General features: G+C 31.4%; 1 protein-coding gene across 4 annotated transcripts in view; it reads right to left on the minus strand.

The window, feature by feature from the left end:
- The window catches only part of LOC143257210 (B-cell receptor CD22-like), a 104964-nt gene that overhangs the window by 33319 nt on the left and 54239 nt on the right, over nucleotides 1-17406 (minus strand). For all 4 annotated transcript variants that reach the window (XM_076515602.1, XM_076515611.1, XM_076515620.1 and 1 more), the window contains exons 2-3: nucleotides 11045-11374; nucleotides 4121-4450 (exon numbers count right to left, since the gene is read on the minus strand). In XM_076515602.1, coding sequence (XP_076371717.1) covers nucleotides 4121-4450; nucleotides 11045-11374 — 660 coding nt within the window. The remainder of the gene's footprint in view (nucleotides 1-4120; nucleotides 4451-11044; nucleotides 11375-17406) is intronic.

Raw genomic sequence — 17406 nt, forward strand, 5'->3', positions numbered from 1 at the left:
ACAGCATACAATGGCTTTCTATAGAATTGTATGCTTCCACTTTGTGGAAACAGTTTGAAGAAGGCCCTTTTTTGTTTCAGCATGACAATGCCTACGTGCACAAACCGAGGTTCATAAATACATGGTTTGCTGAGGTTGGCTTGGAAGAACTTGATTGGCCTGCACAGAGCCCTGACCTCAACCCTATCGAACACCATTGGGATTGGAACGCTGACTGCGAGCTAGGCTTTCTTATCCGACATCAGTGCCTGACCTCACTAATGTTCTTGTGGTTGAATAGGAGCGAATACCCGAAGCTATGTTCCAAAATCTAGTGAAAAGCCTTCCCAGAAGAGTGGGGGCTGTTATAGCAGCAAAGAAGGGACCAATTCTATATTAATGCCCATGCTTTAGGAATGAGATGTTCAACAAGCACATATGGGTGTGATGGTGGGGTGTCCACATACTTTTAGCCATGTAGTGTATTTCAGTATTTTTATTATACAAACCGAATTTAAGAGAAAAGTAACATTTCAATTTTTATTTCACTACCTTACGGATTTCGTCCGCTTAAGATTAAAAAAGGACAAACGAATTAAATAACCCTATTATAAACTCTAAAACATAAACACACTTCATTTTGATGAAATATATTATTTAAAGCGGAGAAAAACAAAATGTAACATTATTTATACCAATTATGTCTCGTTTCAACCTTGAATAACTGCCACGAACTTTCTCTCATTTTTATACCACAAACATGTTTATAATGTTTATTGTTCATTTGTACACCTGCGTGACAGTTATTGTAAATCAATACTTATTACTTCAAATGTCATGACAACGTCCTTAGCTCTCCATTGGGAGTAATAGTTTTGGTTATGCAAGTGTTTTATAGGAGTCTCTAGTGTTAACTTACTTTACAACAATACCAGAGATACTGAGTGGTGAATAATAATACAGTTTATAACAATATCGAATATACTTAGCAGTGAATACTAATACAGTTTATAACAATGTCTGATATACTTAGTGGTGAATAATAATATAGTTTATAACAATACACGATATACTGACTGGTGAACAGTAATACAGATTTCAAACATACCAAATATACTTAGCGGTAAATAATAATATAGTTTATTATAAAACCCGATAAGTTAGTGGTATATAATACAGTTTATAAGAATACCGAGTATACTTAGTGGTGAAATATAATACAGTTTATAATTGTACCCGATATACTTAGTGGTGAAATATAATACAGTTTATAATTGTACCCGATATACTTAGTGGTGAATAATACAGTTATTAATAATATCGAATATACTTAGTGTTGATAATAATGCAGTTCATAAAAATACCAAATACACTTATTGTTGAATAATAATTCATTTTATAACATTATCGAATATAGTTAGCAGTAAACAATAATACAGATTATAAAAATACCAAATATACTTAGAAGTGAATAATAATATAGTTTATAATAATAGCCTGACGGGTGAATAATACAGTTTATAACAATATCGAATATACTTTGTGTTGAATCATAATACAATTTATTACACTATTCTAAATACAGTTAGTGGTGAATAATCAAGCAGTTTATAATAATTCCCGATATACCTAGTGGTGAATAATAATAATACACTTTCTAACAATACCCGATATACTTAGTGGTGAATAATAATATAGTTTATAACAATACCCGATATACTTAGTGGTGAATAATAATATAGTTTATAAGAGTACCAGATATACTTAGTGGTGAATGATAATAATACACTTTCTAACAATACCCGATATACTTAGTGGTGAATAATAATATAGTTTATAACAATACTCGATATACTTAGTGGTGAATAATAATATAGTTTATAACAATACCCGATATACTTAGTGGTGAATGATAATAATACACTTTCTAACAATACCCGATATACTTAGTGGTGAATAATAATGTAGTTTATAACAATACCCGATATACTTAGTGGTGAATAATAATATAGTTTATAACAATACCCGATATACTTAGTGGTGAATGATAATAATACACTTTCTAACAATACCCGATATACATAGTGGTGAATAATAATATAGTTTATAAGAGTACCAGATATACTTAGTGGTGAATGATAATAATACACTTTCTAACAATACCCGATATACTTAGTGGTGAATAATAATATAGTTTATAAGAGTACCAGATATACTTAGTGGTGAATGATAATACAGTTTAAAACAATATCCGATATAGTTAGTAGTGAAAAGTATACAGTTAATAACAATACCAGATATAATTAGTGGTTATTAATAACACAGTTCATAATAATACCCGATATACTTAGTGCTGAATAATAGTTTTTAACAATACGGAATATACCAAGTGGTAAATAACAATACAATTTATAACAGTACCCGACATACATAGAGGTGAATAATAATGTAGTTTATAATACTTCCCGGTGTACTTAGTGGTGAATAACAATACCAGAGATACTTTGTGGTAAATAATAATGCAGTTTATAACAATACCGAATATACACAGTGATGAATAATAGTATTGTTTATAACAATACCCGATATACTTAGTGGTGGGTAATAATAGTTTATAAAAATACCTAATATACTTAGTGTTGAATAGTAATACTGTTTATAAGAATACCCGAATACTTAGTGTTGAATAGTAATACAGTTTATAACAATATCCGATATACTCAGTGGTTAATAATAATAGAGTTTATAACAATACATGATATACTTAGAAGTAAATAATAATACAGTTTATAACAATATCCGATATACTCAGTGGTGAATAATAATATAGTTTATAACAACACCCAAAATACTTAGTGGTGAATAATAATAAAGTTTGTAACAATACCAGATATATTTAGTGATGACCAATAATAAAGTTTATAATAATACCGAAAAACGTTAGTGGTGAATAATAATACAGTTTATAACAATACCGGATACATTTAGTGGTGAATAATAATATAGTCTATAACTATACCCGATATACCTATTGGTGAATAATAATATAGTTTATAAGAATACCCGATATACTTAGTGGTGAATAAATACAGTTGATAACAGTATATACCTGATATACTTGGTGGTGAATAATAATATAGTTTATAAGAATATCGAATATGCTCAGTGTTGAATAATAATTCACTTTATAAGAATACCGAATATAGTTTGTATTGAATAATTATACAGTTTATAATAATACCAAATATACTTAGCAGTGAATAATAATACAGTTTGTTACAATACCGAATATACTTAGTGGTGAGTAATAATAATATTTATGCGAAAAGCATCGACGGTATTTGAACTGGATGTAGCAGATATAGTATGGTTAACATGTTATTCTCAAGTTCTTACATATTCAACTCAAACAATGAACACAGTGTTACAAACAAACCTATGATAGATATAAGTGATACAACGTACACAATATTTGAAAAAAAACTATAATATGCAAATTATTATCAGGTACCTTATTAGCTAGATTTAGACCAATAGATAACGCAGGTTCTTTAAAACTAAGCAGAACAAGTCATGTATGTTAAAAACAAACACAAGTGTAACGTGCAGAGTATTCTTGGTCTGTTTATGTGTATTTTGAATGTCGTGCACACCTTCAATATCTGCTCTGGCCCATTCTTATCGTGTGTTTTTACCAACGAATTGTCCATCACTTCATCACGCTGCTATGGTGAGCATGTTTGGTACGACGGGGATTGGAATTCTAAATCGTCAGATTACGAATCAAACAACCTAACAACTCGGCCCTGCCGGACCTTATTCTAAGTTGTGGAAAGTTCTATCAAAAAGCTTTAGAAACGTCCAGTTAAGTCTTATCGAGGTGATGTTAATATAATTTGGCCCTAAGATATTCAGGATCATTATAAAAGATGTTATTTTTCTCTTATACACGTTTCATTAGTTGTGGTTGATTTATTAGATACCATCTCAGAAAAACGAAACTTTGCATTTCCAATAAATATTGACTTCTTTTAGTTGTATCTCATTGTTAGTCTATTGTGATATCTTGTAAACACAAAAATCAGTTCATTTTCTTACCTCAAATTTAATGAAAATGTTTTTTATTTTATGTAGGTCTTACCGTTCACGTCAATTTCAACCCACGTCACCATTATTTCTTTTTCAATTGTGTCGTGTTTTACGTGACACTCAAGCCTGGCCCCCAGGTCACTCCTTGAAAGAATGAATCGAATGGATGACGTCACATTGCTCGCCCCGATTTCGTCATCCGCAATGCTCCGCCTGGACGGAAGACTTTCACTTCCTTTCCACCACGTGACTTCCGGTGCAGGTTTTCCTCCACTAGTCTTACACTCAAGAGACAAAGTTGTTCCTTCGATAAAGGGACCAATCGTTGAAGCATGTTTGAGTGCTTGTCCATCCTTAATTATTATTGGAGGGCTTGGTTTCACTGAAATAATGACATTTTGAACAGTTAAGAACGTTGTTAATATGAGATAAAAAATAGTTACTTTAGTATTACAGCACTACAAAGCTATGAACACTGATATCCCACTATTACAACGACAGAAGTACACAATAGAGGGCATTGTTGTACCTTGACTTCGAACCTTCTTATCATAATATACCTGGTTTATGATTTCCTGTATGTACATCTTGAAGCTACGGTACTGTTATATCACTACTTACTTCTCAGTGTATGTAATTAAAGTCAACAAATTTAAAAATTATTTGTATACTTACTGTTTCCAATAAATAAATTAATAGTATTATAATGACACATGTTTCTTCCACTTTTCCTCATGCTATACCTTATTTTCATAAAAAACAAGACAAATTTACGTCCTTGTTGTGTAGCTTCGTGTTAAAGATAGAATAACAATATATAACAACAGCTACGTTATTATGAGAGCTTCTGTGTTGTGGTAATTAATTAACGACTCCAGATAATATTCAACAGGTGTTGTCACATGCTATGACGTATTTTACTACCACCGTTTGGAAACAACAGCTAGTTAACAAAGAGTGTATGTGTGTGTTTCTCTTATGGCAAAGTCACATCGGGCGATCTGCTGAGTCCACCGAGGGGAATCGAACCCCTGATTTGTAAATTCGTAGACTTACCGCTGAACAAAGAACAGCGCTGTCTTACAAGGACGCTGTCGATACGTAACAGATACTGAAGACGAAATATTAGCAGGTAAATACTTCAGATATTGAAAATACATACAATGTTCCTATCTCAGTTGGTGAGCATGCGTTATGAAGTACATCAGACAACAAACGACTGAAAAAAATTGTAGAGTTTTCGTTTGTTTGCACAGCTGCACAATGGGCTATTTGTGCTGTGCTCACTACACGTATCACAATGTAAAGTTTGATCTAAACCTTAGCATTTACACGTGTTTTGTTTGAAACTGACACCAGTGGCTAGAATACGTCACAACTGATTTTACTTTATTTAGTATTTTGTTTTATAATATACGCAAGACCAGACAAGTAATAATATTTTGATTATAAACTTTTCAGATGAATGAAGTCGGCTAATGACATAACATATGGTCCATAAACTGTAAGAACTGACTTACTTCGTAGTTTTAAAAAAACACGTAATCACTACGTGCGTGCGAAAAACATTTTATAGAAACGAAAATATCATATTTTGTATTCAAATTATTTAAATTACACAAACGTGCCGCAGTGGGAGAGCGGTAGATTTACGGGCTTACAACGTTAGAATTAGGGTTTCGATTCCATTCGGTAAGCACAGCAAATGTCTCTGTGTAGCTTTGTTCTGAAACAATCACAATAAAACAAAATATCTTCCGTTAATGACCCACCCCCATTGGCTCAGCTATGAGTTTGAAGGATTATAACGCTAAAATCGAGCACAGCTAGTCCGCTGTGTATCTTTGTGTTTATCTACAAGCAAACATTGTACCATTAAATTATCATGTTACTAACCGAGAATGTTCTCATTGGAACTAATTTAAAACATCCAATGGTAGGCTGCTCTTATTATATAAAGTACTAGACAAGTATTTTTCATTGAATAATAAAGTATGTTGGATAAAATATCTGAAATTGATCATTTTCATGGCAGGTGTTTAAAATAAAAACCAGTTTCTCCCACATGTGGTTAAAATTTGGAACAATAAGTCTGTGCTCTTTATAATAATTTTTGAAAACTATATGAAAAAATCTCTTTTTTAAATAATTCTGTGTTTTACGTGGAAATGCATAAATATACACGAGATGTGTTTTAATGATTAATCATGACGAAAGAATCGATTGATTTTGAGTAACTACATAAAAGTACGTTTGATTTTCTCAACAGGAGCTGGTAACTCATCAATTAGTATGTTCTTAGAGTTCGAACTCAATACACTCATCAGAGCCTCGACGGAACGTCACTTGAAACGATCGAGAAATTTATTTTTCTTTCTCGAAAGAAAGGAACTTTTTGAAGAAAAAAATATAACGTGTTTTACAATAGCTGCTTATAGTACAATAAGATTTAGAAAGTAATAGTTCGACACGAAAAATAGTACAATAAGATTTAGAAAGTAATAGTTCGACACGAAAAATAGTACAATAAGATTTAGAGAGTATTAGTTCGACACGAAAAATAGTACAATAAGATTTAGAAAGTAATAGTTCGACACGAAAAATAGTACAATAAGATTTAGAGAGTATTAGTTCGACACGAAAAATAGTACAATAAGATTTAGAAAGTATTAGTTCGACACAAAAAGTTAGCCATTTTTTCAAGGAAATTGTGTAAGAACTTGGAATAAATGTAAATAAAAGTGTAATCGTACAATATTTCTGAAAAACAAAAAGAATCCAGTTAATTTTTATTGTACCCTAGTAATGACCGCTTTCTCCCTGGGTGACAATGAAATTTTTTGTTGAACAAAATTAAAGTTTAACGGATTAATTAATAAAAGACTGTCTATTTAATAAAACACTAGGTATTTAATAAATAACTGTGTACTTAATTCAAAACTGTGTATTTATTAAAATACTGTGTACTTCATAAAAAGACTGTGTATTTATTAAAAGACTGTGCACTTAATAAAAGACTGTGTATTTAATAAAACAATGTGTACTTAGTAAAAGACTGTGTACTTAATAAAAGACTGTATATTTATTAAAACAATGTGTACTTAATAAAATACTGCGTACTTAATAAAATACTATGTATTTAAAAAAGACTACATTTATTAAAACAATGTGTACTTAATAAAATACTATGTATTTAAAAAAGACTGTATATTTAATAAAGCAATGTGTAATTAATAAAGGACTGTATTTAAAAAGACTGTATACTTAATAAAAGACTATGAATTTAAGAAAATGCTGTGTACTTAATAAAGGATAAAGGACTGTGTATTTAATAAAACAATGTGTACTTGGTATGAGACTGCATACTTATTAAAAGACTGTGTACTTAATAAAATACTGTGTATTTAATAAAAGAAAGTGTATATAATGAAACACTGTATATCTAATAAAATATGGTATCAAGTAAAAGACTGTTTATTTAATAAAATATTATGTACTTAAAAATACTGTGTACTTAATAAAATACTGTGTATTTATTTTAAAATGTGGTTTTAATAAAAGAGCGTATTCAATAAAAGACTGTGTAGTTAATAAAATACTCCGTACTTAATAAGAGACTGTGCTTTTAATAAAAGACCGTATTCAATAAAAGACTGTGTATTCAATAAAATATTGTGTACTTAATAAAATACTGTGTATTTGATAAAACTGTTTATTTAATAAAAGACTCTGCACTTAATCAAACACTGGGTATTTAATAAAACACTGGGTACTTAATAAAATACTGTACATTTAATAAAACACTTGGCACTTAATAAAAGATTGGATTCCCAATAAACAACTATGCATTTAATAAAAACTGCGTACTTAATAAATAACTGTGTATTTAACTGAATATGGTGCAGTTAAAAAAACTGTGTATTTAATAAAAGACTTTGTACTGAATAAGACACTGTGTGTTCAATAAAAGGATGTGTACTTTATAAAAGTCTGTATTTAATAAAACACTGTTTACTTAATAAAAGACTGTGACTTCACAAAGGACTGCATACTCAATAAAAGAATGTGTATACATAAAATACTGTTTACTTAATAAAAGACTGTGTATTAAATAAAAGACTATGTATTTAATAAAATACTGTGTACTTAATAAAAGACTGTATTCAGTAAAAGACTGTGCATTTAATATATCCATGTATTTAATAAACGACTGTTTTTAATAAAAGACTGTGTATTTAATAAAGAATGAGTATATAATAAAAGACTGTGTGTTTAGTAAAAGACTGGGTATTTAATAGAAGACTATGTAATCTGTGATGACTATGTACTAAATAAAGGTAAGTGTGCATGATAAAAGACTTTATTTAATAAATCACCATGTACTTCATGAAAGACTGTGTACTTAATAAAAGACTGTATTCAATAAAAGACTATGCACTTAATAAAAGACTATATATTAGTAAAATACTGTATATTTAATAAAGGACTGTGTGTTCAATAAATCACTGTCTACTTAATAAAACTGTGTGTACTTTATAAAACACTTTGTATTCAATAAAAGACTGTGCACTTAATAAAATACTGTGTATTTACTAAACGACAGTGTATTCAACAAAAGACTGTGTACTTAATAAATGTTGTGAATTCAATAGAAGACTGTGTACTAATAAAAGATTGTATTCAATAAAATACTGTGTACTTAAGAAATGAATGTGTAGTTAATAAAAGACTGTTATATGATAAAAACTGTGTATTTAATAAAATACTGTGTTTCAATAAAATACTATTACTTAATAAAAGACAGTATTGAATTGAATAGTGTGTACTTAATAAAATACTGTGTATTTACTACAAAACAGTATTCAATAAAAGACTGTGTATTTACTACAAAACAGTATTCAGTAAAATACTGTGTATTTACTACAAAACAGTATTCAATAAAATACTGTGTATTTACTACAAAACAGTATTCAATAAAATACTGTGTATTTACTACAAAACAGTATTCAGTAAAAAACTGTGTATTTACCACAAAACAGTATTCAATAAAAGACTGTGTATTTACTACAAAACAGTATTCAGTAAAATACTGTGTATTTACTACAAAACAGTATTCAGTAAAATACTGTGTATTTAATACAAAACAGTATTCAGTAAAATACTGTGTATTTAATACAAAACAGTATTCAATAAAATACTGTGTATTTAATACAAAACAGTATTCAATAAAATACTGTGTATTTAGTACAAAACAGTATTCAATAAAATACTGTGTATTTAGTACAAAACAGTATTCAATAAAATACTGTGTATTTAGTACAAAACAGTATTCAATAAAAGACTGTGTATTTACTACAAAATAGTATTCAATAAAAGACTGTGTATTTAATACAAAACAGTATTCAATAAAATACTGTGTATTTAATACAAAACAGTATTCGACAAAATACTGTGTATTTGCTACAAAACAGTATTCAATAAAGTACTGTGAATTTACTACAAAATAGTATTCAATAAAAGACTGAGTATTTAGTACAAAACAGTATTCAATAAAAGACTGTATTTAGTACAAAACAGTATTCAATAAAATACTGTGTATTTACTACAAAACAGTATTCAATAAAATACTGTGTATTTACTACAAAACAGTATTCAACAAAATACTGTGTATTTAGTACAAAACAGTATTCTATAAAAGACTGTTTTTAATTGAATACTGTGTACTTAATAAAAAACTGTAATTTTATAAAATACTACGTATTTAATAAAAGATTTTGTGTTTAATAAAAACTGTGTACTTTCTAAATCAATGTGTATTTAATAAAAGACAATGTATTTAACTGAATTCTGTGTGCTTAATAAAAGACTGTGTACTTAATAAAGAACTATGTATTTATTAAATAACTGTGTATTTAATTGAATACTGTGTAGTTAATAAAAGACTGCGTATTTAGTAAAAGAATGTGTACTTAATAAAATACTAAGTACTTAGTAAAAGACTGTGTACTTAATAATAAATTGTGTGTTTAGTAAAAAAATGTGTATTTAATAAAACCTGTGTACTTAATAAATCAATTTGTACATAAGAAAATATTGTGTATTTTTAAAAGACTATGTATTCAATAAAAGACTGGGTATTTAATAAAGACTGTGTACTTAATAAAAGTCTATGTACTTAATAAACGTATGTGTATTTAATAAAAGACTATGTACTTTAAAAAGGTCTGTATTTCATAAAAGACCTTGTATTAATAAAAGATTGTGTATTTAATAAGAGACTGTGTACTTAATAAAACAATGTGTATTTAATAAATATTATGTTTTTAATAAACAACTGTGTACTTAATAAAACAATGTGTATTTAATAAATATTATGTTTTTAATAAACAACTGTGTATTCATTAAAAGACTGTGTATTTAATTGAATACTTCCTGCTTAATAAAAGACTGTGTACTTTATAAAGGTCTGTAGTTCATAAAACACTGTGTACTTATTATAAAGACTGTATTTTATCTATTCAAGTTGATTATACGAGTGATAGATCCACCGATTGTTTAAATCTCTTTATAAACTACATTTGTATATTCGTTTGTTTATATCTGTCAATATTCTGCCATTATATTCCAACCAATAGGTTTAGGTGAATTAGAAGTTAGGTTGGATTACATAACTGTTCTATGTTCATAAATTCGCGACAAACTGATAGAAATGAAGAAAATGACACTGCCTCCTGGTGAGGTTAATAATAATTAGTAACAGTACTATTATATTGTATTAATTGTGATTAAAATCTGATCAGATCTTTTCCAACTATACTGCCACATGAATCTACAGAAATTAAAACAATAATACCGCCGTCTAGTGGGGTTAATAATTATTGTTATTGGTATTAAAATTAATATATACTAAGAATATTGATATTAATACAAAGAACTGAATGGATCAACTGAATACCAAGTTTGATATTTTACTTACTCATTATAATAAGATGGGCGTAAGAAAGTGAGGGGCACTTCCCCTGTACGTAAGTGACATCACACTTGTAACTTCCTTCGTCTTCCATTTCTAAGGGAGAGATTCTTAGATAGGCAGCGGACTCTTCAACCCTAAAGTCAGCTCTGTCCGGATTGGCTAATTCCTGAAGCGGCTTTTTTACGTCATCGCTGTACAGGTATATCCTCTTCCATTCAATGGAGGTGTTTTTTGTCCACGTGATGAAATAAACTTCGCCACATAAAGCGACGTCCACGTTACAGGGCAGTAAAGCAGATTCACCAACAAGCCCCATCACTGTTGAACTGGGATCTGTAGAAAGATAAAACGTTTGAAGTTGTGTTAAACAACCAATAATTAGTCACACTGTATGAGAAGACACTATCACATGTCGTGCTTTCTAGAAAACCAGGAGATCTGTTTCCCCGAAAATTCTCTTGTCCCTCTCTTATCACGAGAGCTGATACTATACTACGAGCGACTTAAAACAAGACGTCTTCAACACAAGCTGTTATTTATCACTTTAGCTCCAAATTGTATTAAAATATTGAAACATGTTAAATTCAATTATGGCCTCGCATTTTATCAACTTTAACTCAGAACAAGTATTACATCAAAAACAGTGATAATTATTGTACTTATTGCAAAGTTCTGCCACGTTTACATATAGTACTGTGAAAAGTGTTAGGACAAAGCCAAAAACTAAAAAATTAAATTACATGCTGCACTTAAAGAACAGTGGAAGATAAATCGCAGGTGAAACTTCAAAGTGTTATTAATATTTATCTTTAGTACAACAGAAACTCTGTAGTTCAACAAACAGTCAATAATTCATGTGTTCCTCTCTTATTTTAATAACTGTCATTAGTAGTTCAAGCATTGTTGTTTCATATTTGATCAATCTTTACTTTGGGATTTTACTACAGATGTCTCTAATACACTCCCATAAAGTCTCTTTGGAAGTAACCTTTGACTTCTCAAGGTTTTGATCTATGGATCCCAGATCAGGTCTCTGTGAGGACCATTGTATCATTTAAAGGACTCCAGCAGCTTCTTTCTTAGCTAAGTAATTTCCACACAGGTTTGATGAGTGTTTGGGTCACAATCAACTGTGTATCCCATAATGTTCAGTATCTTATGGTACTTGTACTAGTTCATTATTACACAAACAGCTGTGTGTACCCCATGATGTTCAGTATCTGATGGTACTTGTACTAGTTCATTATTACACAAAAAGTTGTGTACCCCATGCTGTTTAGTATCTGATGGTACTTGTATGGGTTCATTATTACACAAACAGTTGTGTACCCCATGATGTTCAGTATCTGATGGTACTTGTACTAGTTCATTATTACACAAACAACTGTGTACCCCATGATATTCAGTGTCTGATGGTACTTATACTGGTTCATTATTACACAAACAACTGTGTATCCCAAGATATTCAGTATCTGATTGTACTTGTACTGGTTCATTATTAGACAAACAACTGTGTACCCCACGATGGTCAGTATCTTTTGGTACTTGTACTGGTTCATTATTAGACAAACAACTGTGTACCCCACGATGGTCAGTATCTTTTGGTACTTGTACTGGTTCATTATTACATATATTTTGTATATATTTCCTATTACCTCAGCAGAAAAACATGTCCAAATCATCACACTGTCTCCTCCATTCTATAATGATATGGAAGAATATTACTCTGAAAAGTTATGTTTAAATAGTGTCATGATAAGCTAATATAAACATTTGTTTCAAAGACAAACGTCCTATTAGGATCTAGTTTGAATAGAAATATAAAAAGTATCACAAAAGGTTGTTGTTGTTTTGAATTAAGCACAAAGGTACACAATGGGCTATCTGTGCTCTGCCCACCACGGGTATAGAAACCCGGTTTTTAGCGTTTTAAGTCCGCAGACATACCGCTGAGCCACTGGGGGCATCACAAAAGGAAAAGCTATTGTGATCTCTATTGGTCACTAGCCCTTCTGTGACATTTTCGTACTGAGGACGGAACAAATAACTTTGGTTTGAAATGATACTTGTTATAAATGTCACGGATGTCTGGCGCTAAAAGTGATTTATGTAACATTTCATAGTATTCTTGTCGACAATACAAAGACTACCGTATCATCTAGCTTTATTGCATTCTGGTCGTTTTCAAATTAAACTGGATCGTTCTTTTTTTTTTTTTTTTTTGGTGGGGGTTACCAAGTTTAACCAAAAGAGTACTGGATATAATTAGCTGGAATAAAAAAACTCAAATTCTGTTCACTTGGGTTACAATTAAGCTGATCTCTCCTTGACCACGAGTAGGTTTGTACAATCATCTTCAAAAGAAAAGAAACCAGAAACCGTTGTCAGTCGTTTATAAACATTGTTACATCAGGCGATTTAAGAAACTCACTACAGTGTCTATGGACGAAGAGCATCGTATTACAATCCACTCAGAACATTGTTCATAAAACTAAATAATGCACCAGTCAGAAGTGTCGTTACATAATAAACCGATGGGTATAGTTGTTATATAATCCGTGATGACAGGAAAACCAACTTGTAGAAAAAATTATATATGTAAATATATGTGGGTAGAGAAAGCTCTTGCAGAGGAGCGAACAGCGTTTCAACTCTACTCCAATGCTATTACATAATTTCTAGTTTTATTGTCACAAAACTCTGAATAATGAACTAATAGGAACAGTTGTTACACAAACCATTTGAGTAAAATATATTTATAACACCCATTGGTACCTCCCTGAAGATAAAAATAGCCTGGTGGTTGATTCGCAATCGGCGGGTCGTGGGTTCGAGTCATCTTCGCCGGTATGTTGGACATACCGAAAAGGTTTTATAAAGGTACGGTCAATCCCACTATTTGATGATAAAAGAGTGTGCGGGGGATGTTGACTGGTTGTCTTCCCTCTAATCTCTCACTGCTGAATTAGTGACGGCCAGCATAAATAGTCTCTTATAGCTTCGCGCGAAATTCAGTACCTAAAGATGCAAATCCTGTATTTAATTATTGTCCAATCAGTTTATCCAAAGTAAAGATGTCTCTCGCTGGTACAGCAGTAAGTCGTCGGGATTTACAACGCTAAGATCAGCGGTTTGATTCCCCAATGTGACTTTGCTCTAAGAACGCACACGCACACACACGTACAAAGTAAAGATGATTCGTTTTCTCAAGACGTTCAATATCTTGTAAAAACTCTGAAAAGCTTGAATAAACTACTGAATCTTTCTTAAGTATTTAAAATAATGCTTGAGGGAAACAACTGAAATAGATGAAGCAAAATATACCTCCAACGTTAAAATTCTGTGTTCGATCCCCGTGATAAGCACAGATACACCACTGTATATCTTTGCGTTTCTGAATACCCCCTCAAACAAACAAAATATGAAACAAATTGTTATATTGCCATTCAAATAAGACAAAAACTATCATATTTATTCAAACAACATATATTCCTAACCCCAATCTGTGAATACGAGGTGCCATGGTTCGCGTCTCACTGCCGCTGTAAGCGTGAAGGCTGAACTTTACAGTAAGATAAGAAAATTCCAAGAGGATGTTTACTCTTCGTCTTCTCTATTGTATATCAGTTCAAAAGAATTGTGGCTATGTACAAATAGCCCCCGTGAAACTAATAAACCCTGGATCTTTTAGCAAAATATAATAACAACAGGAAATGTAAGAAAATGTTTACTAAGTAATATGAGTTGTGCATTTACGGAAGTACCACAAAAAGTATATATATTTTTAATTAAAATACCTTGTAGCTCTATCTGGAAGAAGTACTCACAGTTTCTATCAAACGACTTTAGAATTCTATCGAAATATTAAACATTATTTTATCGAAATTCAGAATAACATATAACAGTGGACTATATCTCAGTCATAACTGTGTAGGTCAAAGAATTGGAGTTTGTAGCCTGGACGTAAATGGACTAATCTAACTGATCAGAAACCCCTAGAATTCATTTATAGCCGCCACCCACTTTGGTCTACTGACCAAGAGGAATACAACAATTAGTCACTCTAGCCCTATTAGGTCATTGTCCGTCTCATTTAAACCAAAGTATGAAATTCGCTGTCACTTTGTGAAATATGTTCACAGACATCACGTTTCGAATCCCAGACCCATCGATACACGCAGTAATTAATAGGCCACGCTGTGCTCAACTTGAGAAAACAAATGTATTTTGTACGGTGGTACACAGGTGTTTATAGCTCAACCTATAATCAATATTTATTAAACACATAAGTTTATAATGCACAATTTAAGTTTTCAGACTAGCATGTATTGTTTGTTACGTCATTAGATGACATTCCCAAGTGTCGCGTTCAGCACGCTCACAAAACATCAAAAGCATTGCTATGATTGGTGTAATTACGTCAAGCTTCTTTGATAAAGCTGTAATGGAAATTTAGCTGTGAATTCGAAGCGCTTACAGTTTGGGATTCGTAAAAGAATTAAATAAAAGCTGACAGTCAACTCCATGAATACTAATATAACTCTCCCCTGAGTAATTCATGCTGTTATAACGCATTCTTCTCAGATTTTAAAGTCTCTCAATGGGACGTGTTGTGAAATAGAAAGTTAGAGACATGAAAAATCCATTACTCACTTATGAGGTAGAGGAATCACTCGTACTAGGCCAGAGATCATAATGATTTACATACATAACGATAAAAAATATCATAATTTGTGTGAGAATAGCGGGTTCTTTGGCGCCTCTTATTGAATACGTTCGTTCCTTATGAGAAAATACCATAACAAAATCAAAAGTCCTCTCAAATTTTGGGTGTTTTGGTATTTATAATTACATTGTAATGGTTTAATACCTACGTTTAATAATTCATGTACTAAAATATCCTTTTGTTTATAGCTGAGGAGAAATTAAAATAATATAATAAAACAAACTTGTTCATAAATAATTGTCGTGCAACTCCTAATGGCTCAGATGAGTGGACTTAAGATTATGAGCTAGAAGGATTATAGTAATATTCTGGGCTGGTATCATTGGTACTGAGCTTGTGGGTCCACAGCTAGAAGGATTATAGTAATATTCTGGGCTGGTATCATATTACTGAGCTCGTGGTTCCATTTTGAGTCCATGAGGGTGTAAAAATTACTTCTGAAGCCTATATAGCATCTGTAAGGACAACTTAGAACATTATTAGAAGAGCGAGTCCTTGGGATTCAAAGAGGTTATTTTTATGTAAGATAATGTATTATCTCATGCTACTCATGGTACACAGGGTTACCTTTCAATATCAGGATGGAATCGCCAGCATCTTCAGCAGATTTAAACTAACCTTTGGAGTATCATGAGGCCCGGCATGGCCAAGCGTGTTAAGGCGTCCGTAATCCGGGGGTCGCGGGTTCGAATCCCGGTCGCGCCAAACATGCTCGCCCTTTCAGCCGTGGGAGCGTTATAATGTGACGGTCAATCCCACTATTCGTTGGTAAAAAAGTTACCCAAGAGTTGGCAGTGGGTGGTGATGACTAGCTGCTTTCCCTCTAGTCTTACACTGCTAAATTAAGGACGGCTAGCGCAGATGGCCCTCGAGTAGCTATGCGCGAAATTCAAAACAAACAAACAAACGGAGTATTATGAAACATACGATTGATATTGTTGGAAGGCAATTTACTTCATAGAATGATCTCTGGAATCTCTGCAATAGTTGTTAAAGGCGGTTATATTAATAAATTATCTTCTTCTGGTTCTTATGTATTAAACGGTTTTGGTTTTGGTTATTAAGAATTAATTGTATCAGTTTTGTTTACTATCACCTGATTATCTTTTACTGAGTTATAGACCATAAATAAGGTGGAAAATATATTCTCAGTTTTTGTTTTATTTCGTGATCTCGCTGCGGCCTTAACCTCAGCCTTTGAGTGTCCGAAAATTAACCACTTTCAAGAGGGATCATAGTGCAAACTTTAGTCCAAATCCCTTTAGCCGTTTTGGGAAATCATGCTGACAAGTAAACACACATTTGTTTAGGTAATGTATTATTAAACTGTAATGTATCTGTTTATGTAATGTATTATACTACGTAACCAAATGTTTACTTTCTCTTGTTCCTGGGTAGAAAGTGTTATTACCCAATTGCTTATACCTGAAGTAAATGGAAAAGACCTATTTTTCTCTTCAATCTTTGCTTTTGTGAGCTGGGTGAAGAAATTTTTAAATGCACCCATTTTCCAGAACATTCCAAGTTGATCGAGTGCTGAGTAGCTGATAGAGAATTTTTTTGAACTTACAAGAATTTTCAAGAACTTTCTATAATGTAGTAGAACTTAGAAGAATTGTCTAGAATGTTGAAGAACTTA

Source organism: Tachypleus tridentatus, chromosome 1 (genome assembly GCF_004210375.1).
Source record: "Tachypleus tridentatus isolate NWPU-2018 chromosome 1, ASM421037v1, whole genome shotgun sequence".
Classification (NCBI taxonomy): Eukaryota; Metazoa; Arthropoda; class Merostomata; order Xiphosura; family Limulidae; genus Tachypleus; species Tachypleus tridentatus.